This window comes from Branchiostoma lanceolatum, chromosome 1 (genome assembly GCF_035083965.1).
Source record: "Branchiostoma lanceolatum isolate klBraLanc5 chromosome 1, klBraLanc5.hap2, whole genome shotgun sequence".
Classification (NCBI taxonomy): domain Eukaryota; kingdom Metazoa; phylum Chordata; class Leptocardii; order Amphioxiformes; family Branchiostomatidae; genus Branchiostoma; species Branchiostoma lanceolatum.
The window spans coordinates 9,710,794-9,735,746 of record NC_089722.1 but is presented as its reverse complement, the minus strand read 5'-3'; the positions used below and the strand labels follow the sequence as shown (position 1 = coordinate 9,735,746).

General features: G+C 42.0%; 1 protein-coding gene across 3 annotated transcripts in view; it reads right to left on the bottom strand.

Moving 5' to 3' along the window:
• The window catches only part of LOC136432815 (metabotropic glutamate receptor 1-like), a 60,672-nt gene that overhangs the window by 1,554 nt on the left and 34,165 nt on the right, over positions 1 to 24,953 (bottom strand). For all 3 annotated transcript variants that reach the window (XM_066424332.1, XM_066424342.1, XM_066424350.1), the window contains exons 2-15: positions 22,569 to 23,590; positions 15,936 to 16,094; positions 14,338 to 14,430; positions 13,520 to 13,709; positions 9,927 to 10,006; positions 9,431 to 9,597; positions 6,565 to 6,643; positions 5,790 to 5,943; positions 5,258 to 5,501; positions 4,777 to 4,951; positions 3,524 to 3,647; positions 1,041 to 1,813; positions 443 to 561; positions 22 to 151 (exon numbers count right to left, since the gene is read on the bottom strand). In XM_066424332.1, coding sequence (XP_066280429.1) covers positions 22 to 151; positions 443 to 561; positions 1,041 to 1,813; positions 3,524 to 3,647; positions 4,777 to 4,951; positions 5,258 to 5,501; positions 5,790 to 5,943; positions 6,565 to 6,643; positions 9,431 to 9,597; positions 9,927 to 10,006; positions 13,520 to 13,709; positions 14,338 to 14,430; positions 15,936 to 16,094; positions 22,569 to 22,805 — 2,724 coding nt within the window. In that variant the 5' untranslated portion in view covers positions 22,806 to 23,590. The remainder of the gene's footprint in view (positions 1 to 21; positions 152 to 442; positions 562 to 1,040; positions 1,814 to 3,523; positions 3,648 to 4,776; positions 4,952 to 5,257; positions 5,502 to 5,789; positions 5,944 to 6,564; positions 6,644 to 9,430; positions 9,598 to 9,926; positions 10,007 to 13,519; positions 13,710 to 14,337; positions 14,431 to 15,935; positions 16,095 to 22,568; positions 23,591 to 24,953) is intronic.

Here is a 24,953-nt window from a genome sequence, read left to right as displayed (position 1 = left end):
AATTGTTAAGTTGTGTCAGACCCTTCGTATTGTCTCCTGCCGTTTCCTGGACCGGTTGGACTGTCCCAACATGACGGCACGACCCACAGCAGCAAACTTCCGCGCACCGTCCCCCTTCTCAGCTGCAGCCGACAGGGCTTTGGCTGTTGCACTTTGAAACATGGGAAGCACAAGTGGGTTCTGGCATTATTGACTTTCTGTAAGGTTCTATTGTCCAGTCAAGGTTTTGGTTAAGGCATCAATTCTATATGTCTAGCGTTAGGCAAATCTTGGAAAAATCGTCAAAGTTGTACGAACGCCTAATATTACATCATCAAACTCATTGGTGGCTTTCCTTATGAAGGAATGATCTTCAAAAATAACTAGCTTGTATAACTACTATACAATACAAGGGGACAGCCTATTGACAGCACATATTCAATGAGTTTTCCACTGCTCTTACTTGTTTTTATCCCCTTGGAGCGATGATGGTTGGCTGTCCAGCACGTGACATCGAACCTCGTTCGATGTGGTGAAGTTACTTCTCTGGTTACGCTCAGGCTTCATCAGAATAATGTAGACCTAAAAGGTGATGGGGGGATACGAAATGAATTTCGATGCCATGAGCGCTTTCCCGAGGAATGAGAATTTTCTAACAAGGCATGTAAGGTCTACTTATTCCTCTAGGTTAGATTTATACATCCTGTATATCTGAAATGTGCAGACCTGGAAGGTGTTGCACTAGGGATCTCTCAAACACACAGTTTTAGTTTGGCAGATATAGGATATCAAAGGATAAAACTAAGCTATATACATCAGGGCTTTACAACCATCCCTTAACAGAGATTGAGGGTGCCACTGACTTCTTGCAACGTTTGACCCACTTCTCACCGACTCATTCGTCTTATCTCCATAACGTGACGTCACAGAGTCAGTGGATTGCTCATTCCTAGATAAGGACTGGAGTTGATCAGTCGAAAAGTTGTCCAAATACTTGTGTTGAAAATTGCAGCTTAACTTTGATACAGAGTTAACTAAGGTTACACGAATACAGTAATTACCTTAGGCAGGAACATACACCCCAGAGTTGCAGTAGCGCTGAGACTAGTGGCGATGCAGGTGGTGATGGTTTTAAAATCACTGCTGACGTACAAAGGCACGAAGGCCAGCCAGATGATACAAGTGGTGTACATGGTGAACCCGATAAACTTGGCTTCGTTAAAGTTCTCAGGAATGTTCCTTGTCTTGAAGGCGTAGTAAGTACACATGATGATGAGGACCATGTCCAAGCTGAGTGGGACGATCATGGTGAATGTGTTGACGCTGCAGATGAGCCGAAGCTGCCCGGGTTTTGGCGAGTACGCCTCCGCGGAGGGAGGGTAGAGGACAACTGTAATGGCGATAATGATGCCTTCCAGGAAGATGAGAGCAAATGAGATCATGACCTGCGCAGTGGCACTCATGAAGCGCGGTTTTCTGGTGATGATTTTCTTCTTGCTGCCTGCTAGTATTCTGGCTATTCGGTTGGTCTTGGTCACTAACGCTGAGTAGCACATAGAGAAAGACAGACCTACACATATTCTCTGTAGGTAACATGTGACTTGATCTGGCTTAGCGAGAAGAGGAAACGCGCTGAGATAGCTAGTGTAGAGGCCAATCATGATGATGTAACAGAGCTCTCGGCTTGAAGACTTGACCACTGGCGTGTCGCGATGTCTGACGAACACCGTCGTCACGAAGGTTGTTGCCATGATACCGACACACGAGAACACGACCGCCACTATCGTCTGCACGTCAGTCCACTTGGTATACTCCACGGGAATCTTAAAGCAGCCTGGAAACGTAAAGAGTTACTTGCAAGATTAAACCAACATACAAAGATTTTGTAACTGTTCAGTAACTTTCTACGTACCTGTTAAGATTATAATATTTGTCCACTTTTGAATAGAACTAAGAACGAAAGCTGTTGCTATAGCTTTGGTTGGTCCGTGCACCTCTGTCGATGTGTAATATCTCGTATGAACGGGTCGACAGTTTCACCTCCGTTTAACGATCACCCTTTGGGAGATAGATTTAGAAGCCATTTACTCAACTTCGAGGTCAAAATTCCATCACCCCATATCCCTCCTACAATAACAGCTTTTCTAAATTATGTATCAGCCTTTTGAGCTTTAAACTTGTATCGAGTCCTTCACGACTGAAACAAATGATAGCTGGTCTGAAATGTCCAACCTTCTAAATGCTCTATAAGACAACGATCGATAAAACCAATTCGGATGTATAGGGATCCTGCTAACTTTTTAATATCCCAAAGATTGGGTTTACTTTCATTTCATTTCTGTACCCTGTTTCGTGTGACCAAGAATTCATTTCAAACATCAAAGTGAAGTATTGAGCCGGACTGAAATATTCGTTAGCGTATACGGGTACGCCCACTGTTTGTAGTAAGCTACCGTTTAAAACATGAATCACGTTTCTCTCGCCCACATAAAGGATGGTAGTTTGCAACAGTAAAGAAGCTGCCAGGCAGGTGATGTCACAAAGTGATTACGTTGGTAACAGAGATAAAACACAAAAGCATACTGAATGAACGACATCATTCAACCTTGGCAATACGTTGTCGTTCTAGCAACCTATTGCATGTCGTACATTTTCCTTGCCTGAGAAGGGCGTTAAGACGTTAATATTTTTATGGAAAGGACGGTTTGATGTCCTACTAGAACTTCAGCCGTGTAATTACCTTCGCCAAAGGAGAATTTAGATTGCCGATTTTCTTTTCCTCGGCATTACTTCGGATCGTTTTCCGATTTGACCAAAACGTGACCAGGGAGCCAAATGATCTCACGCGTTCTACTAGTTTTGCCATCTATAATTGTGCCTCTTTGAAGGGCGTCAAAACTCTAAGCTTTAACTCTCTATATGTATGCTCTACGTGACATTCATCAATCAACCTGTCATCACTGTCGCTGATAGGTTTTCACCGTTGCCTGATCTCAAGTCGTACTCTAATATCACTGCCATGGCAAATCTCTTTGCCGTGCACGGATTTACAAACTCGGCACGGACGTGCGAAAGGAGGCTGGCTTGGAATAGAATTCATGGCAACAGAATGAAACCTCATGTATGCATGCAGACGTTAGTTCTGAGTCTGTAACTAGAACGTTTTGAGAATTTGAAACCGCAAATTAGATCTATTTGTCATCTTTGTAACACAAGAGCATTGACCTTGCTACGAAAACTATAAAAATCAATGTGATTATTTGTACTTATGATAGTACACTATTGTGCAGTTATGTGTGTTTGTATATATACGAAATGCACAGATTTGATTTGATTGATTTATTTGGATGTAATGATAGGATTTCAAATGACTATGCTACCTAAGTTTTAGCACACTGAAGTAGTCTTTTGGCACCCCATTCTGTATTTAATATCTTCTTAACCCAAAGAATTACAGAAGGCATGAAACTTTTTATTTATCATGAACAGCCCATCACTAAATGTTTAGACGAGTTGTGAGTTACTACCTGTTCGCGTTTCATACCTGTCTTGTCGTCCCGAGGCCACCAGCCGTCCTTGCAGGGTGTGCAGGTGTGTTCGTCCTCCCTGAACTCGTCATCTTTACACGTGGTGCAGACCCAACAACACGTGTCATGACCTTTCACCTTCTGTATGCAAATCACATTTTATATGCTTAGTTTCTGTAGCGTTTCAATTCCTAAAAGTATTAACTTCCCGAACTCAGCAAGTATGAGGCGGGCAAGTTCAAGGTCATACATTTCCTTTTAGACTTGACACACAAGTTCAGCTGATACATATATTTCCCTGCAGTACTCCTATGCCTGGCCTATAAATTGTCCATATCAATTCTCTGCTTGACGCAAAAGGCAAGCAATAACCAGCTACGGGGGTCAAGAGAGTCACGACTAGGCTTTTATTGGGTTCCTACCTAAATTGTGCAGAGGGACTCCGTGGTACGTACAGATGGGAATGACTCGTGTACAGGATGGGGTATTAGAACAGGGACTTGCAAAGGGCATAGCCTATCGTCGTGTCTACATGGTCTAGTGTAGATTGAATCAATATAGAATTCCATGGACCGTAAATTTGTGTTATAGAATTTTGATATAGCAGTGACCTTTTGTGACGTTGTCCCTGTTGAATGACCTTAAGCTAAATTAGATGTCAGTTCAACCATTCTATACTCAATTAGAAACCAGTATGAAATTGGGGCTTGGTTAGTTTGCAAAGCTATTCATTTGTCATAATTGACTTGAAATGAGGGTTATCTGAAATTTCAACCATGTATCCCCACAGAGACAACTGTAATCTCTGTTGCAGCTGCTCACCAAATGGTAATTAAAGATTAAAAACACGAGAGCGGTATTGCGACCAGCGAGTTATCAAGGGACAGCCATACATACTGATGTGTCTTCTTATTAGTCATAAGGATCTCCCCTCTCTCTCTCTCTCTCTCTCTCTCTCTCTCTCTCTCTCTCTCTCTCTCTCTCTCTCTCTCTCTCTCTCTCTCTCTCTCTCTCTCTCTCTCTCTTCCTCTCTCTCTCTCTTCCCCTCTCTCTCTTCCTCTCTCTCTTCCTCTCTCTCTCTCTCTGTTCTTTCCTCTCTATCTCTTTCTCTCTTCGTAAAATTGTGAATTGATGCGCTATGTAGATAGGAAAGACGTGCTAACGGAACATAATGTTTATCTTGATCTTAACATTCAATTAGAAAAAAAAGGGTAGTCCAAAAGCGGTCTAAGTCTCAGTTTAAATCTGTGTACAGGTCAAGTAGACCAACCTTCACTTCCAGTGGCTCGCACTCCTCGCTACAAACTGACCGGATTATTCCGGACATGTTGAAATTGGATCTAAAGTTATCGTCGTCCATGGAGAGCTGCCCATACTTCCAGCTGCCGATCTTCACATAGCCGAAGTCACCAGTCTCAAAGGGCTGGAAGTTCATGATGACGTACCTGGGTGAGAAGTATTTTGTTGAACACAGATGGTCATTTGGGCAATTTTTGTCGAAAGCTCATCTTGTTGTGCAAACACGGACCACGATGTCAGTTTTAATATTTTACGTCACAACATGCTTGATGGGCCATATTCTTTGACCATGAGATAAATTGTATCTAAAATATCAAAACGTCCACAATCTACACTGTAATATAGTCGACGAGGAAGTTTGACAGTTCATTGAAATATATGGAGACGCTGTATTGCATTTTACTTGGTTGGCGCCTTGCTGTGGCCTTCTGGTGCACTGCACAGTCCCTTACCTCCCCGGAGGATCTCCGTTTTTATCAAACATGACCGTCTCGTTGTTAACCCCCAGGAAGGTGGTGCTGAGTATATGTTCCAGCAGGAGCGTGCCGTTCACGTTGCGCATCTGCGGACAGAGCCCCACATAGTCCCCGCACAGCGACGTCTGCATGTCGTGCAGGCCGTGCGCCATGGCCTCGATGGCGTTGATGACGAAACCCAGCTTGGTGTCCTGGACGTAGTTATGGAGGCTTTCGTTCCCTAAAATTAAGCCAGACAGCCACCATGTATGTCTTTTGAACGTATAATTTTCCTTTACAAGTAGATGATATATGATAAATTTTACTATTGGTACAAGTTTCTACAAGCAACAGGGTGATATACTCTTTTGTATTCAGATGATGCCGTATGAGCGTTGCCGCATCCTTTCAAGTTCAGATCGTCACACTCCGTTTTTCTCCGGATTTAGCTTTACAACCACTACATAATGTTGTAGATGCACTCTTTTTTTCTATCCTGGAAGACCGAACCGTGTATTTTGCTGCTGACCTGTGCAGATGTCATCCAATGTGTTCTCCATAGCATGCCCAACAATGCGGCAGCCGAACTTCCACTGCCAGAACTCCTGGAACCAGGGATTCCTGGCGTTGTTCCAGGGGTTGAGATTCTGGTAGTACTCGTCAAACGACTCCACCTGGGGTGACTGCGGGGATTTAATCATGGTTCCTAATGTTAATTAAGGAAGACAAGATACAAGCGAGGGTTCATCCAAGGTTCGTACTAATATGTCACAGACTTGGAGCCTCTACTAATCATTGCTCGGCAATGATATATTGCTAAGGTGACTTTATGTATGGTTGGGTCTGTGGTGAAGGCTATGTAACCTACCCATAGTTAAATGGTAATAGTGCAATTTCATCCAAGATAAGTAGTAATATGTTACATGTGCAGACTTTGTACCATCATTTAATGATAGTTCGGCAGGTATATAGTTCTAAGGTGACTTTATTTATGTTTGGGTCTGTGGTGAAGGCTAAGTAACCTACCCATGGTTTACTGGTGATAGGATAGTGCAAGAAAGGGTTCGTCCAAGATAAGAAGTAATCTACTCATAGGTCGGCAATGATATATTGCTAAGGTGCCTTTATATATGTTTGGGACTGTGGTAAAGGCTTAATGGTAATAGTGCAAGAAAGGGTTCATCCAAGATTAGTAGTAATATGTCACAGTCTTTGTAACCTCATCTACTCATCGATCGCGAATGATATATTGCTGAGGTGACTTTATCTATGTCTGCTTTTGGGGTGAAGTGTAAGTTACCTACCCATGGCTTAATGGTGATACTTCCCGCGGCTTCCCTTGGATTGACAGCTGTCAGTTCTTTCCTGTCAGCCCATCCATCACTATCAGGGGAAAAGGAAACAGACAGCTATAGTGACAGATGTTATTTGAAATGACTTGGCAGCTTTGAAATCTCTCTCTCTCTCTCTCTCTCTCTCTCTCTCTCTCTCTCTCTATATATATATATATATATATATATATATATATATATATACATATATACACAAAGTTATATATATGTGGGTGTGTGTGTGTGGGTGTGTATGGGCGTGTGAACGTAAATCCTGAAAAGGATTTCAAAGTTATTTTAAAAATATTTAAAAAGATGAAAAAGAACTGTAAAAGTGAAAAGTGCTCATCTGTATCCTAGTAATGTATTTTGGGTTTAAAACTTTAAATTGAGTATACTTGCATACTTCTTGGACTGGGATATCATTAAAAAGCATTCGACTGGTCACCATATTTTATATCTCAAACATAGTAACGAACAGGAGGCCAGCACTTTTGGGCAAAGCACCGTGTTATGCTAGGGTCACATTTCCAAGCCGGGCCCGACCGGGGTATTTGAGAAAATAAAGAATAAAAGATGCATATCAAGAATATACAGAAAGTATGGTAAGGAATAATTTCTAAAACGTTTTTTGTGTTTTGTTGTCTTTCAAATTTATATCATAGTTTTTGTTTCCACAAGCTGCCCGGCCGGGCCCCGGCTTGGAAATGTGACCCTAGCATATAGTAGATAACTACTGGAACTATCAGGTGAAAGTTGCACTTTTGAAAAATGTTCACAAATGAAATAGTTGCAAGACATTAAGCCAGAGTGGATACTGTACCCTTCACGGGTCATCACGGTAGAGGTCAAGGGCAAGGTAACTCGATAAGGGTACAAGTTAATGCTTCACAGTAATACGGAAGATTCATTGAATACATTTAATCCATCCGTCTCATCTGACAAATGGTACTTAAAAGGTTATATAAACCTTCCATATTCGATTAAGTTAGCGCCCTTGAGCGGGATGATAATTTGGATTGCTCTGCTTTCAAACCTTTCAAAAGAATTACCACAACGACTTGGGAGTTGGCTAATAGCACTTATAGACATGTCAGTACGGTAAATTGCATTCTAATCAACGTCATGTGATTCCGAGGAATGGTGAGGTTCACGGGTGGATGAAGTCATAGTGATTACAGAGGAGAGATGTTGTCATTTAGCGAGGCTCAAATCCACCAAGTACCCAGAAATGGTACCATTCGTCTATGTGGTATATACGTGGTATACCATCAGGCTGCTAAATGTATTACACTTTTTGTAGAGAATTATGTTATTTGCAGAAAGAAAAGTTTGACAAGTTTCTTTTGGTGTTTTAATTCTTTGACACATGTACTACGTTTAATAAACCATAAGTGTATAACATTACTAGGAAAGTTTTCGCATCACTTTCTCTAACTGTATCACTCACACAACAATATTTGGGGACGTTGTCATTAATAGTGATTCTATTCTATTACTTGCTGGTCGTTAATGTCGAATGTATCACACGATATTCATAGAGTAGCGCGTGCAAGTTCACGATTTAGATGTTTGATGCATGTCATGGTTCATGCAACTGGCATTACAATGTAATCTACAGGGATAGGGAGAAAATCTGATTAGCCGTCTGTGTAATGACTTCCCAGCTTCATCAAATCTGATTGTTACCTTGAAGCTGTTCATCACAGTCGTGTTTCAGGCCTTCTACCAAAATACATCAGTTACAGTCTGACACAAATGTACGTGGTTATCATACCTATGAAACATGTTAACATGCAAACCTAACGGTTATGTTTCACAGTGTATTCATGCTTTAAGGGGATTTCAAATTTCAATCTAATCATAAGGAAAGGAAAAAGTTAAAGGGAAACACTTAAAACAATTTCCCAGTCTCGTCTCGGGCAGGGGGCAACGGCCGGCACTTGACCGGACGGGATATTGATTACCATCTTCCGCCGCTTTAAGACCGCCGGTCGATCAATTTACGTTAAAGCAGCCGAGCGTCAGGTTTACAGTAACGTTAGAAAGGAGCTGCACGTAGGAAGTGGCGACTGCCCAACAGTTGCCTTGTTCGATAACTTCGTGGCTGCAGAGGGTGCCAGACGGACGTAAGAACGGGATTTCCTGAGTCGATAAAAGGGTTCAGGGGGTCGATTCAACTCATGGGACGGATTAATATTGAGCCTACCTAAGCGCTACCAAATGGACAGAGACTCTAGGAGATCAATTAAACTTGGCTGAAACAACCAGACAGAGATTGTAGAAACAACCCATGTGAACTTCAGGTTAAGTTGCCAGTGCAGCTGCTTTAACTAATGGCACATTGAAACAAAATGAATACCTATAAGTCAAACAATGATTATCAATCTAGGTGTTTCAGCTAGATTAGAGTCTTGACAGACCCTACGATTTCTTGGTTTGGTGCCCACAAAAAAAATAATATTGAGATTTTTAGCCAGAATAACGGTGTCATCAGCTACTGGCGATTCGGACATGATAATCGTCGGTGTACACCCTGTAACGTTAAACCAAACAAGTTGTTCAAAATGTGAAAGCAAAGAAGGCATTGTAGCATTTCCTCACTAAATATGCAAATTAGATCCTTATTTGCTTAATCAGTACCTAATCATTACTTAAGTTATCTACATACTTAACATCATGACCCCTACCCACCTATCAAATATCATAAAGATTCACCCACACCTTTCTTATGCTGTACACAAACAGACACAAACACACACACACACACACACACACAAACGGCACCGAAATCATAACTTTCTGTGCAAAGGTAAAAATAATCCGCAAGACTTGGTACCTCCCGAGCAGCAGGAACTGCCCCGTGGTGTTGAGTCTCTCCATGGCGGCCAGCAGGCCTCGCACGGTGTTGCCCTGGCAGAAGCACACCACCACGTGTGCGGAGGGAGTGGACTGAAGGTTCCGCACAACGCTATCATATCTGTCGTTATCAGCATCGTACTCCACCTGGTACGGGTGGTACAGGCAACATTACAAGACTGTCATGGAAGACATATATCCTCACTACATACAGAAGACTCTTTTAAGGACCGGACCAGAGAGCAGACGCTCCTTTGTATACTCTACCAACACGAAGTAGAATAGGCTAGGCCAGTTTAATAGTACTTCGTCAAGTCAAGTGCATTCCAAAATAACGAAGAACACAACTTGGTGTCAGAAGTGGGATTCGATCCTACGCCTGGATGGAAAGATGCTTATAAAAGAACATATGAACATAAGAGGTTTTTGTGTTAAATCACGGAAACATGTTTAATCAGTAAGTGCATTTGGCATACCTGGTCAGATGTGGCAATGCAAACCCCTTCTTTCTTCACCAGCGCCTTGAACACGTCCGCTCCGCTCTGACCATAGTTTCCTGGAGAGGCGAATAACGCACATGATAAGTGTCTAATATCACACCATGGTTAAACTTTCGACGTTTATGATAAAGATATATATATACATATATATACTGTTCCCCTTTGTGAATTTCTGCCAGGAGACTTTGCAGTTTCAAACATCCATTGCTCCTAGACTTAGTCATCGGTGTTAGGGTCACCATGATTACCCACAGAAATGTAACGTAGATCTTTGTAATAGCCCTGTAAATGATACATCTAAACCGTTCTTCTGCAAGTACAGACGCTACAGGCAGTATATATATATAACAAAACTGTTTTGTAGTCAAGATGGGGCAAATGTACTTCGCAAAGCCAGTCATGTGGCCAGTCCAAGTATGCTTCCTTTGCCCCTACATGATTAAATCCGCATTTATGTGTTAACGTTACTATTCTCGTAGGTAATATCACATCACCGAAAGGAAATGGGTGTCGAAATGGCACAAGGGAAGATTATACTATCCTTATATCGATACACAGGCTTTAAAATGTCGCCATTTTGATTCCATTTTCCCTATGCCATCTTTATGGGTACTGTGGCAGCATAAAACCCTAGCTATCATGACCTTTCCGAGCAGTTAAAGCTAAAGCCATCGCAGAAGGATACGACCGAAAAGATAGATTTCATTTTCCCGTCAGCAGCCAATCCCTATCCGATGAGCTATGAAGTAATAGACGAACGGAGAGCTGAAGGCTTGTGACGCATCTATAGACAGTTTTGCTCTCCCTGTCTGGTACTTAATGGGATTCTGATCTCAAAGGAGGGTGAGATATAAGATTACGAAGATTGATGAAATGGTTAAAACTAAATATAAAAGTCGTATGTATCATAGGGATGAGATGATGGATGGCAATTCGAACGCATCATATCATGACTTGCTCTGACTTAAGAGGGGGTGGTGAATTATCCGGACCTCCTCTTGTGTCCGCACTCTAAAGAGAGCTATCTAAGATACAAGAAAGCCCATCGTCTAGTGATAGGAGATCTTATTGAATAAAAAGTCCTGTTACTTGATTTGAAATAAATACATAGATACACAATGTGACACGTCACAACAACTTATTTAGGCACTTAAAGGGGCGTGCCGGTTGTCATGAGTGTTGGATGAACATTTCTTATTTTCGGTTAATCTCTACACTTTCCATATGTCGCAAGGATAAAAGTTGAAGCAACAAGGGCTTATCGGCTAGTCAATGCCACTTCCCTTCCTCTATAAAAGAGACACATGTTCCGTAAGCTAGTACTATATGTCTTGTGACCATGCACTTTGACCAACACTAATAGACAGTTACGATTACCTTTCGCGCAAGAATGAAAACACATGCGTACCATCCCTTTGAAAAAGGGCTGTTCACAGGGATCATTTTATGGCTGAGCGGCTTTAGATGGGGAGATGTCCTGCTGTTGAATATTAATGGATTGCAGGAGGACTTCAAAGACATCTTCTCTATTTGTACAGATTAGGGAATAATTTGTTATAAAGGGACATACACAACATCAGTCAGTACCTCATTATCCGAAACGTACAGAAAATTACTGTGTTCTGTCGACCGATGCTGTAGGTACCGATAAAGCAATGCCAGACTTCCTAGTCTCATAAGATGAATAGGTGAAGGACATTGCTGTGGTTTGTCCATTCACGGATGCGATGTATCTTCATCACTGTAGCTTTATCTGGAGTTGTGAACCTCCAAGATGGTGTCAATGAGGGTTTAGATACTGAACAGCCTTTAGGGTTGTTCGATAGAAAGGAAACTTTGTGCTGTGGTGTTGATTTATGAGAGTGAAGACGGTAAAGTGACAGCCCCATATACGACTATTACGAACTATCCTACTGCACTGAAAGCCTAAAGCGACGTACTGCAGCTGTGGAACTGACATGATGACAACTGGTATCAAAAAGACCATTTGTTTGTCGTTATAGAGAAATAAACTGCCAACCTCCCATCCTTTAACGTACATCCTGACATTCCTTTTCAATTAAGTTGACAAGTACCGTCTATATTAGTCTATCATCAGTCAGAATTTGTTCTTTATGCTTTTCTAATGAGACATCATTTCAATATTACAGATACGCCTTTCAAAAGAGCTGTGTCAAGCTGAGGGTATGTAGCAAAAAGAAAAGCTCTAAAGATTTTTTCCAGTACTAGGGGACGTACTAAGATTTATCTTTCTCAGAATAGCTCCTCGTGCCGAATGGAAGCTGTCATAACTAGTGATACAAACCAGCTGTCTAGATTTCACATATTTGACATCATATCTAGAGATGCTCATCTGACAAAGCCTTTTTTAATTTCCTCCATTTATCATGATTCACATGCAGCATCCTTGGAACGAAGCGACGAATTGTATCATCCCGTTGGATGCACGGACGTCAATATACGCGCTTAAGCACAAAGATATATAAAGCAATTAGGTTTTCATCGAAAAGCAATGCTGGAAATTTGCCACTTTGTGATGCCACTGTAAGTCATATCACATCTCGTGCGATGGAGCTCCAAACTATTCCATTTTCATGAAATTACTATCCAGTGGGAGTTGGACGGGGCTTAAACGGCAGAGATAGGATTACAGGTACTCGAAGCAGATTATTCTCTAGCGCTTCGTTTAATTGAGGATGTTCGGCTAGTATCTAACATTATAGGCCAAGCTTTAATTAAGGATAAAGCTTGCAGCAATCTGTAATGTTTCTCTTTAATTTCCACAACCACTATTTGGCAGATAAGATGGTACGGTTTAGGGCCTTTAAATTTCACTTTTATCACTCTTCATTTCCTAATACGTATGCTCCCTATGAGTACAGCATCAAGATGGTATAGCGACGTAAAGGTAGAGGCAGGCAGAACTCTCTAATAACTGATTCCAAAGCGAAGGTAGTTCGACTTCATGGTCTGAATAGATTCTTTAACATTTCCCTTCTACTTTGAATTGGTTCCAAGTCAAGCTGTTTAAAGAAGAAAAGTTCTTCAAGAGCTGACAAGTCAGTAAGATCTAGCTGATAACTATAATAGCAAACTGGAAGTTTTCTACAGAAGACCAGCAGCTGAGCGTTTTAAACAGACTGAGCGCACATGAATGACAATCCACCAACGATTATTCGGGCTATAAAAGTCGTCGATGATAGTACGGTATAGGGCCTTAAAGCTTTTTCACATCGCACTCTATATGCTAACGATTAGTACAACATGGGACTACAAAGTACGGACAGTGGTAGACCACCTTCTCCAATAAAGTGTACCAAAGCCAAGGTTTACTCAAGTTCGTGATCTGAAGATATTTTCCTTACATCTTCCTTCGACTCTCAGCTGATGCAAAGCTTTGATTCGAAGAAGATGGGTGGCAATGGCTAAGTTTGTTACAGAAGATCAGTAGCTGAGCATCTGGAGCATCCGAACATTAGAAATGAACGCAAAGTTTTCACCACAACACAACTGCATGGTCGGCATAGTCTGTACTAAATATCTAAATACTGGTATGTTATGATGATTACCTGTAGTGTGTAGAGTTGACACATACGTCCAGTTGTAGTGCATGACGATGTCTGCCATCGCCTGTGCCTGGAGTGTGTCCGGTGGAATGACCCGAAGGAAGTACTTGTAGCGGGCCTTGTCACTGAGGTCCTTACTGGTGGCTGAGTAGGCTATCTGGGGGATGTTGAAGAGCTGGAGGAGGTTCTGGACCTGAAAGGGACAGAGGCAGCCGCATAAATGTAGATAAACAGCTTGTGCTCCTCCTCCAAAAGCTTGGGATGAATTGTCTGACAAGATATAAACTGACATGATATTAACGTTCACTAATATTCATATGACGTCTGTTCGCGCAACTCTGAGACAGTGAGACCTATGAATCCAAGCAGCCGGAACAATTACGGTTGTCATATTAAATGCAATGTGGCTGAATCATTCCCTCAGTATGAGCTTAAATTTGGCATTTTGGATACAACAAAGGCGTAGTATTCTTACTTAGAGACTGTACTCTCAATGATGAATGGTACCAGGCAAAGCAACCATGTCTATCATGTGTTAATGTATGTCTCATATTGCCGGCGTTAATGCTTTGGTTTATGTTAATTTGTATGCACTCTGCTGTGACGTACAAAGCTTAAATTCTTCATAGATGGGCAGCAAGTTACTGATTGAACTTCCGAAATTCTGTGCATATTCTGTGTCATATTAATTTCAACATCAGTGCAGTGGTTAAGTTATAGTCATCACGTTAAAAAAACTTTCCATGCACAGTTCTAGCATGTTGCAAAAATGAACACTACTAGTATTTGTATTTGATCTTGTGTAGAATTTCCGGTCGTACCTGTATGGTTACAGAGCTGGACCCGGGTCCGATCAGTCCAACGATCGGTTGTTCATAGATCGGAGACGACAGCTCGGTACCATCTGGACACTTCTGCAACAGCACATCAGACATCTTTGTAGTACCAGGTTAACATTGGGGCAGATATGGTACTATATACCAATGACATGATACACCTGTAGATTCTCAAGGGAAATTACGCACGCTAAAAGTAATGAAAAACATGTTGAACAGCAGTAAAACGTTATGACCAGATAAGTAATTACATCGGGTTTGAGAGTACCTTGGCTGTTTCTTCGTCTTTTGCGTCTTGCTTTTGTAAGAAGTATGAACATATTTGTTGAATAGAACTATTAATATTCAAGTGTCATCCTCTCTTGGGTAAATTACATGTAGCAAATAAACACAAGAAGAGAATCTATTCCGCCGAAAGAAAATACTATGAATGCATGCATATGACAAAATTGACAGTGAGGAAGAGTGAAGGTTGGAGTCAGATTTGAACCTGGAGCTGTGTACTGGCTACATATAATCAATACTGTGTGTCTGTGTGACAAACGATACAATATACAGGGTGTTCACGTTCCATTAGACAAGCCGGGGGAAAACAATAGTGCAAGTTATAATTACATTTTTTGCCTACTGTCTTTTATAAGATGTCACATTTATTGGATTCCTACCTAAGAGGCGTCAATTTATATCTGCATCATGTGCCTTTGGGGATAACAGAGAACTGTAAAAGTGCTTCTGAGTGATATTAATGCATTTTACCCCGAGATGACTTGGGTTTCTGTCGTTATAGAAAGCACCGAACGACCTGTCAAATATTACCTTAAAGTTTGTACATCTAGCTGCAAGCGTTATCTAAGGCTATATATATAGTAATAAGATGCTCTTACAGTGCCTGGTGGCAATGAGTTCAACTGTACGATAGTTCAAGGGAAAAACAAATGTTTGAACACCTCATTTCTAGGTTGATGATCTGGTCCTTGAAGGCATGGATAGCTTGTTCTCGAGCTTGTGTTAGATAGCTAGTAGTCGGTACTTTCACCAGTTTAGTTTATTAGTCTTTCTGGTTGACATACATTCATTTTCCCTCGAGGTGACTTGGGTTTAAGCTACAGACACAGAGAACTGTGTCCTATAGCCATAAGATCTGATGTTGAGCGATCTATCGTCCATCAGGTAGTAACGACAATGCCATCTGTTTCAAAGAATACTCATGACAAGCTGACTAAGCAGGGTGAATGTGTGCGTCGATGTTGTGGTGTGCATGTGAATCGACAAGGTGCTGAAGAAAGACACTTTTCTATAACCTTGGAGATTCTTGCTCTTCGTGTGGAGTGCCTGATAGGACTGTAACATCTAATAACATAATTTCAGTAGGGTACATAATTCCGCCACCCTGAAAAGATTCGCCCGAACGGATCACCAACCCACCGTCCCCCGGTATGATGCACTCCTGTATATCAGCTCCTGTACCTACACTAGTACTAGAGATCTCTCACACCCACTGTTTTTTTCAATGTGGTGGAGTTATGTAACCGGGCGGTTATGGAGGTTACATATTGCTTCAGAGCCAGAGGCAATATTCTTACCTGTGCACTTGAGTGTTGTGTCTGAGTAGATATGGTGTGCCTGACGAACTCTATGGTCTGCTCCAGCGCTACTGTGTCGTGCCAGCAGGAGTCCCGTATCTCACAACCGAGCGTGATGTTTGGTAAGATGGTCGGGTCGCTGTTGATTCTGTCCAGTGTCTTCAAAGAAGCATATTCAGTTATAACAGTGGATTCTGGAAATCTAACTAACCTGATCTCTGAGTGAGACAGAGCGAAGTAAGAAAAACGTTTTTCTCTTACATAACATGCACCTCACATGGGATACACATTCAACGCAGAGAAATGAACATAGCAATTATGTTGTGCCTTGGTAGGTATACTACATACCTATAGCTAACTATCTAAATGTCTTATCATACGGTGTCACTGCTTATTAGATGCATATATGAGACATAAGTGAATGAAGCTAGAGCTTAGTAAATGATAGAGGCGTTCTACTACTTTTACTTTGCCAGATTTATCCTGTCGACCTCTATAAAGCATTGCCTGTTTGGCATAAAAGGAAACGTTGAAAGATAGATAAGACCTGTGATAAGTCAACGCCGTGTTAAATGTGCTGTGTAAACCCATTTCCTTCCACCGAACTGCGTGTAAATGCAATTAAGGAGGACGCCCAATAGTGCCTCATGCTACAGTGATCACCACAACCAAACCCATCTTCATTTCTCACACAACGATATTGGAATGCAGGACCCACAAGGTGTAAATCAGAAGAAGTTGATATCGCAGTACGGTGTTGCTGGCTTGTAATTAAATTGATCAACGAAACGTACTTTATCCAGTCAACAGAGATGTGCACAGATGTACAGTCTTATCGTAGTGGGACTCGTTCTCATCTTAACACCATCATCCACAACAAAGTTAACTTTTCATTCGGGGAGAAGACAGCACTAAAGTATTTTTATTCTCCTTTGAGCTTTCTTCATGTCCGCTTTCTATGGCTGGAAATCAACCGTACGTACCGGGATTTCATATGTCTATTTGATGAGTAATGTAGACAAGGCAGTAGAATGCGTTTTGTATCTGTTACGTTTACTGGTTGTATGATTACTGAATATCTGTTATGTATGTATATGTTGGTTAGTTGATAGACGTTTTATGTCAGATGCGACAAAGCACTAGATGATGCATTTCATCTGCAAAAGGACACTTTATCTCACCCGATGGCCCTTTACCATTCATGCTCATATGAAATCGTAAATTGCTCTAAAGGCTACTAGGCACTTAACTTATATCTTAAAAACTGATGCGAAAATCGTATCGCCACTAAAATTGCTGCATATATCGGCATCAGCCCCATGGTACATGGCTGTCACTGTAACATAGAAAATGATCAGTCATGTTGATATGATCATCTTAATACATTAATGTACTTTCGTGCTACGATAAGACATTTTCGCAAAGTGTATGAGATGTTGATAACATTACCCTTACAGCAAGACCTGTAAGCTACGCGTTGATACCCAATTACACCGGTACCATTACATGGAAACACGAAACGGATGTTTCTATTTGTAACAAATGCAATTAGCTCTTTTCCGGGACTAACAGTTTTAAAGACAACTGCCATCAATGAGCAAATTGCTTGGGTTTGGCTAGTCACCGAACGGAACCTACCACTTCGGTACACACGGGATGGAATTCACGTGGCAATCTTGCAAACAATCCATAGATATCCACAGCCTGCAAACACATATTACGCGTATATAGATGCTACTCATGATCATACCGCTACTTGGATTTGTAAAACGATTTTTCCATCCTAATAATGTTCATTTTTATGATAATAACAACCTTTATTGTATATCCATGCCCTATCGGGCTAAGTACAGGCATGCAGATACAAAATTCGTGGTATGTATTGTCAATCATGTTCTACACAGAGTGAATTAATCAATCCAGAGCAACTTCTAATATTGTATGTTTGGTAAAAGCAAAAACACACTCTAGACTAAGTCTATCACTTTCCAAACACTTAGCGAGCCGACAAACGAGCTGTATTTATGACCATGCTGTTAACTCTACGAGAACGCATAAAACCATTTTCTATTGCACTGCATAGTTAACGTTCCTGTGCTTTCAGGATACCACAGTACACTGAAGTATATATATAGTGGGGCCGCTCGGAACGATAAAGAGCAGGCAGCGGACAATAAGGTACCTATAAAAGGACAAACTGCAAATTTTCCATAGCCACCGACATTCATAGAGAAAATAACCCCGTTCATGGTAGTTACAAATGTAAGGCGTTTGAAGTTTGGTGCCTAACGCTTATAAATCCTCCTGCCTATTACAGCCCGAATGGCAAAGTTGAGGAGATTAAAGAGCTGACCCCGTGCTTAATGCCTAGTGGTTATGGCAGTTTGGGAGGAATGGGAAGGATGTGTTCGATATTACATCCTCAAAAGGTAATGAATTGTGTATAAAGAAGCTAATGTTGCAAGTCAGGTCAGTGACCCTGTTTACCATAATGTTCTGGTTGGTTTATGACCCTCGTGGTGTTTGGAACATAAAAAAGAGCGCTGCCTTTCGTTAATATCATGAGAAGGGACTATAGCGCAAATGGCCCATTTACTCTGTAGAATCATTTAAGGAATATGAAACGGTGTGTTTCCAACGACCATAGAGAGTAGGGGAGGGGGGGGGGGAATGAGGGGCCACCTGCCAACATAAACGTCGCTAAAGGCAGCAAAAATGTTACACCCCGCGGGTTTCAATCATGGGTAGAGTACAGTAGAGGTCGTGCGTCGAATACAAGGTAGTCACGTTGAAGGAGTGGCTTGGGGCTGAGGTGGTCTCAGGTACATCAAGAGAGGGGCTATGAGTTGTGTGAGACTGACCAGTGAGGGGAAACATTTGAAGACTTTACTTTCTGTTGTTCTTCTCACTACCCAAATGGGTCACAGTGTGTTAAACCCCCATTCCACTTGGACGGCGCTCTCACCGCGCTCTCACGGCGACCTCATTTTGGCCAGATCGCCGTGAGAGCGCCGACAGCGCGGCGAGAGCGCCATTGAGAGCGCCGACAGCGCGGCGAGAGCGCCGACAGCGCGGCGAGAGCGCCATGAGCGCCGTCACCTCGGCGATGGTTTTGAACATGCTCAAAACCTTCGCCGTGAGAGCGCCGAGGATGGCGATCAAAAAACGAGCGCCGAGAGAGCGCCGAGAGAGCGCGGAGCGAGCGCGGTGAGCGCCGTGTGAGCGCCGTGAGAGCGCGGTGAGCGCCGTGAGAGCGCCGAAGGTGGGATCAAAGGGCCGCAGCGAGCGCTCAAGGATCGCAGCGAGCGCTCTATGAGGATTGAATGGTCTTAACTGTAGTTCAAACAAAATTTCATTTTTGAAGTGGTGTATCTTGAATTTTTGGGAATTTTGTGGCCAAATCATAGTTTTGCTCGTGGGTAATACAAATTGACGAATAACTACAAGTACTTGCTTCCATTCAAATTAAATTCCCTCCAAGTTTTATTGTCAGTGGTTCAAAATGTGTTTCAAAATTCTGTGATTTACGTTTCTATTATAACGTAGAATGATAAAATATATTTATTGCAAACAGTTTACATGACAGACAACACAGGAAAAACAAGTTTAACATACATATATTTCTTAAGACACACACTGAGCGACAGTGCAGCGACTAAAATTGAATCTGTTTTCCCCTTGATTTTATCATTCAAATATGATGCAAGAGGTAAAGGTATCACTGAGAAGACAACAAAGCACACAAAACGTACAAAAATTCGTTCTTTATCTCTGGAATTCGTTGAGTGATCTGTGAAATCTTAAAAAAGTTGCTCATATTTGACATTTTGGTCGCGCTGAGAGCGCGCAAGGGTCGCCGTAGAGATTCCACTTGAGCACGTTTTCCAGGTTTTCAGCGCTCTCACGGCGCTCTGGGCCATTTTAGGTCGCCGTGAGAGCGCGGTGAGAGCGCCGTCCAAGTGGAATGGGGGTCTTAATAGAGTGCCGAAACGACGTCCATGGGGGATATGGCAGCAATTTGATCGTAGATTGTTTTCTGGACCCAAGGTAGGTGTCCTAGAAACGTCTTATTCCATTATTCCTGAAGGCTTCGGGCACTTAACGTGACAGAAGAACCTCTTGTGGAATGAGGCTTACAACCCCATCTTAGAAAGATTTGTTGAAAGGAAATTGGATACTAGTACGTGATGTGTTGACATATGTTGTCGCTTTGATTTTTTTAAATATTGTCCACCTCCTTGGAAGATGAAATTTTTATCACCTACGTTCGTATATGTGCTTTAGCTCCACTTTCAGGTCGGTAACCTGGAAGAATTTCGTATTGCAAGCACAACCACACTTTGATCACAGAAAAGGTCATCCAACCAGTCCTGTCTAGATTAGATAAGATACTTTGATTCAGTATCTCATTACACATGACATCTCAGGCACTGAGCCCTCCCCTGGTACGGGTATAATGAGTTCGCTGCCATAAATGTACGTACGGTAAATCCATTGTCATACGTCCTGCAGGGAGATTATGAAACAAAATAGTCCTGTTGATCCAAAGTACGATGTGGGGTATTTCTGATGTGTTACTGTGTTGCTGCGTCGTAATTGGTTTGCTTTTGGGGATGGCTTGCTTTTATACAGACAAAAGAAAACTGGTCTCCTCTGATCACAAAACCCACACATTACAGAAAAAGTGGGATCGTTCGTCTTCCACTGTCCCGGAATTAGAAGTCAAGCCGAATAAGCTACAATTTAGTGTCAGTAATTAGACTAGAAAAGTCACATGCTATTTTGTTTTACATATTGTCTGTCCGTCCTTTCATGTTACATGTACTTGCAATTAGCCTACGGGCAAGAATTTTCAATATACGGAGAACCTAAAAGTAGGTTAAAGATGCAGAAATAACTTAATGAAAAGGAATTACGCTATAAAAACTTATTTCTACATTAGGAATAACGATCTATTTCACAGCTTCGTGTCTAGAATTTGCCGGCCTTTAGTTAAAGGAGAATGACCTAATCACACCTCTGGACTGCGGAGTCTCGCACGGGTGGATGTAGGCCAAGTGTGGGCGTATGTAGGTCATAGGAACTCTTCACTCCTGGTCATGGTTATCACAGAGAGACTGGCAGATCGATAATTGCCCGATTCCTTCTGAAATTAGGTCCTATCAAATCACCGCTCCTCTTATTAGTGACAGGGCGCCTGGCTGGTGATGGCCATCTGCTCCGAAAAAGTTTCAGGAAATCGTGTGTACCATACTAAGCCTGGGGCGTTCCTAATAGGCCACTAGACGCCGATCTGACGACTGTCACCCCCATTCCACTAGAGCGGTGATCTTACTGCGAGTGCTCAACAAATTTGCAGAGTGCAAAACAACTCTGTATGCGCTTTGTGTGTTTTGTTGTCTTTTCAGTCATACTTTTACATATTGCAAAATATGCAACCTATAAAGTCAACGGTTACATACTGTCAAATACAAGTTAGGTCGCAACAAGGTCGTGGCGGCATCACTGCCTAGTGCACGTGGAATGGGGCCTGAGCCAACGTAGTGAGACCGAACTTGGATTTTATGATTGGAATATGATGCAAGATGAAATAGCACGACAACAAAACCTATAGCAACAAAGCGTAAAAAGATTCGCTCTTCATTTATGAAATTATGAGTGACCTGTCAAATGTTTGGCCGCTCAGCGCTTGCGGCATCAAATGGAAATGGGTGTAACAGAGTACGCTGATGTTCAGTGCTTGAGCGATTAGGAATGGTCTAACATTAGAGTCCATAACCTTCCCGGTATAGTTGAATTGCTTGTCAGTTTTGTCCACGAAGAGGGGGCGTTGGGCAATGAATACGAGTTGTATCCGACCATGGTGATTAACGACCTTTCACTTTCTACAATGGCACGGATGAATAGACTTCAGTTGATAAGTTATGGATTTATCAATACAAGTAAAATGTCCGCCACCTCTACTTGATGTGCCTTAATGGTCTGGCAATTCATGCGGTTTCCACCTAATTAGTTCTGAATGATTTGCCCAGACGGACGGGAAACTATCATTCACCCTTAATATCCCTGGCTGTGAGTAAGTTTGACATTCTATAGTCGTAATGACAAATCAATAAGCCGTGTGCCCTTATTCTGTGGAGCAATTCTATGAACTATGATTTGTATGACCATAATAGCATTAACCGACTAGACGGTTGCCACTTACATACGATAGTAATTCTTAGCAGGGAAATAACGGGGGAAACCAACTTACAATATCCTGAATGTACAACAATTTACAATATCCTGAATGTTCAACAGTTTACAATTTCCTGACCTGAATGTATAACAATTAACATCCTGATCTGAATGTACAACAATCTAGAATATTCTGAATGTACAGTGATCTACAATATCCTGAATGTTCAACAATTTACACTATCCTGAATGCTCGACAATATCCTGAATGTAACGGAAATATAGCCAATAGATAGGACAAATCATGTACTTTCATTCTCTACCTGGCTGATAGTATAAAGTGATGTGATTTGAATAATACGTTGTCCATCTCTGTGATTTTTCAATTTAGAGAAATGAGTTCTATGATAGAATCAAAGACCAAGTATATGCACACACAAAAGAAAGGTTTCTGACCTGAAACATGGCTTCCACCCTCTGTATACCGTACTGCTCCCGGATGTCTCCACACTCCCGGGCGGCGATCCCTGTCGGTCCCCTCGGCTTCTCGTGGATGGAGAACAGCGCCCCGATGATGAGGTCTCCCTCCATGCGGGCCACCAGTCTCTCCCGCCCCGCCGCCGTCTCGGTCCACAGTACGATCCACGTGAAGATGGCCCACCTCAGAAACTGAACCAAACCCGACTCGGCCATGCCAGGAAACCTTCACCAAACTGGATCGCTGGCTATCCCGTCAGTACGGTGACTTTTTGTCAGCTTTGTGAAAGTACCGTTGCCGTTGAAGGACTTTTTCTATCATTGACGGTGTGTTGTGGATCCGATTGAATCCTTTCCAGGTTAATGGCTTTGTCCACAGCTCATTTCTCGGATGCTTACATTCGGTCTTCAAAGCTGTATCGAGCCGGTCGTACAGGTACAAACCTAACGGTCCTCTCAAGTTTAATACGTCAGGATGATGAAGCAATCTTCTACCAAATGGCTAATAGTTACGTTTGACCGGTGCAGGATATTGGTTAAATACACGTGGGTACGGCTTTGATCCCATTCTCAAGTGCCTGCTCTTTGACCATCTTTTCGCTACCTCCTACTTCAACGTAGCGTGGACGTTTTTTGAAGTACAATCAATCGCTCTTATAGATAGCTGTAGTCAAGGACCATTAGTCCGTCCGGCAATTCTGCCCGCCTCTTCACCGTAAAATGACTTGTTGAAACGTGAGGTGGAATTGACCGTCCTCGGTGGGGTTTAAGGTCTCTAAAAGCACTTGTATTGCAGGTCCAGCGCAATCCGTGAACAGACTACACTTTTTCGGTCGTAAGACAGGAAAGCTCATCGGCATTCATTCCTTACTTTATAGCCTCAACCCTACCCAGAAAGTGCAATCGATAGATTAAATTGTTCAATTTAAGTCTGAGGCTTCACCACACTCACCGATACATTTCTTTTCACGGAGGAAGTCGTCTTGTTCCCAATGAACAACCTGTAAGAGAAACGAGAAGACATCAGAATGTACTGATTTGAAAGTACTGTTGTTAATACTATCAGTTGGAGAGTGTCAAGGTCGGTAGGACTACCAATTAACTTGACTAATGCTTGTGGCTGTTGAGAGAGCAGTATTTCTTTCGTTAAGCATTACCTTGTCATGTCGGCACAATAACAAGTACTTCATCTGGCTGGTTATGTGAAAGGAACTCATTAGTGATGTGCCATACGTCAGCGTGGTACTTTCACGTATTTCTGGAAGGTGCCCAGATCAATCTGCCAACCATTTCATTTGCGTCTGTAACCCTTGCTAAATGCCAAACCAGGACAAATTATTTGAAAAAAACAGAAGTTCTTTTGCAGTGCGCCAAGGGACCCAAAATTGACCTTGACCTTATCAATACCTACCCACATACTAATAATCCAATCAGACCATATCAAGTTATGCTGACCACAAATATCTGGAAACGCCCACCAACAGACACATGCACAGAAAGACAAACACACAAAAAATACCACTTTTGATGCAGGTAGCCTCATATCACAGTTCGGGTGATGCATTGTGGTCTAGGTAAAAAGGTCAAGACACCTTGGCTCTCCCTTGGACATTTTTTATTTCGTTTGAACTTCGACCTGATCAGTTAATGACGAGTCTAATCCATTCATTCATCCAGCCTATCACAAGAGACTTCAGTGTCAAATGTGAGCCAAAAACAAGTGGTCTGAATAGGTAAACGGAGGCATTTCAGTGCCAAAGTCTACAACACCATACATTACATGTCGGACTACCCAACTCCCAAAGCTCTGTGAACGCTGCGATGTAAATTGGATCCTGCACGACTCGTCCTCAAATATGTCCCCAGACAATTCGGAAGTAGAAGGAAGTGATGATCGAAAATGAATGCATTGAACTACAGAACTGAATTCATATGTGTGAGCATGTCACAATCTCAAGTTGGATGGATGGATGACCGTAGGTCTTGTTTTGCATTAAAACCATTATTGACACAAACGAATATAATATAGCGGTTCTGACATCCATGTTCAACGTGAACAACATGTACAATATACACCATATATAAAATGCGTTAAACGATCATGTCTTTTCAATTTCAAAGCTAAAGTTAACGTTACCTTAGTTTTGCAGACAACAAAGAATGATAGAAACCAGTATTACATAAACATTAAGAATATCCCTGACTGGAAGGGAGATACACACTCCTGAAGTTCCCTGCAAGCTAATGCCATGGTGATGTATTGCTACATTAATACGCTGGCAACATGTCGATCCCTGCAAGCCACAACATCTTTCTTATCCCTGAGCAAAAACCTTCGTGTGCCAGATTCTCTGACATGACTGA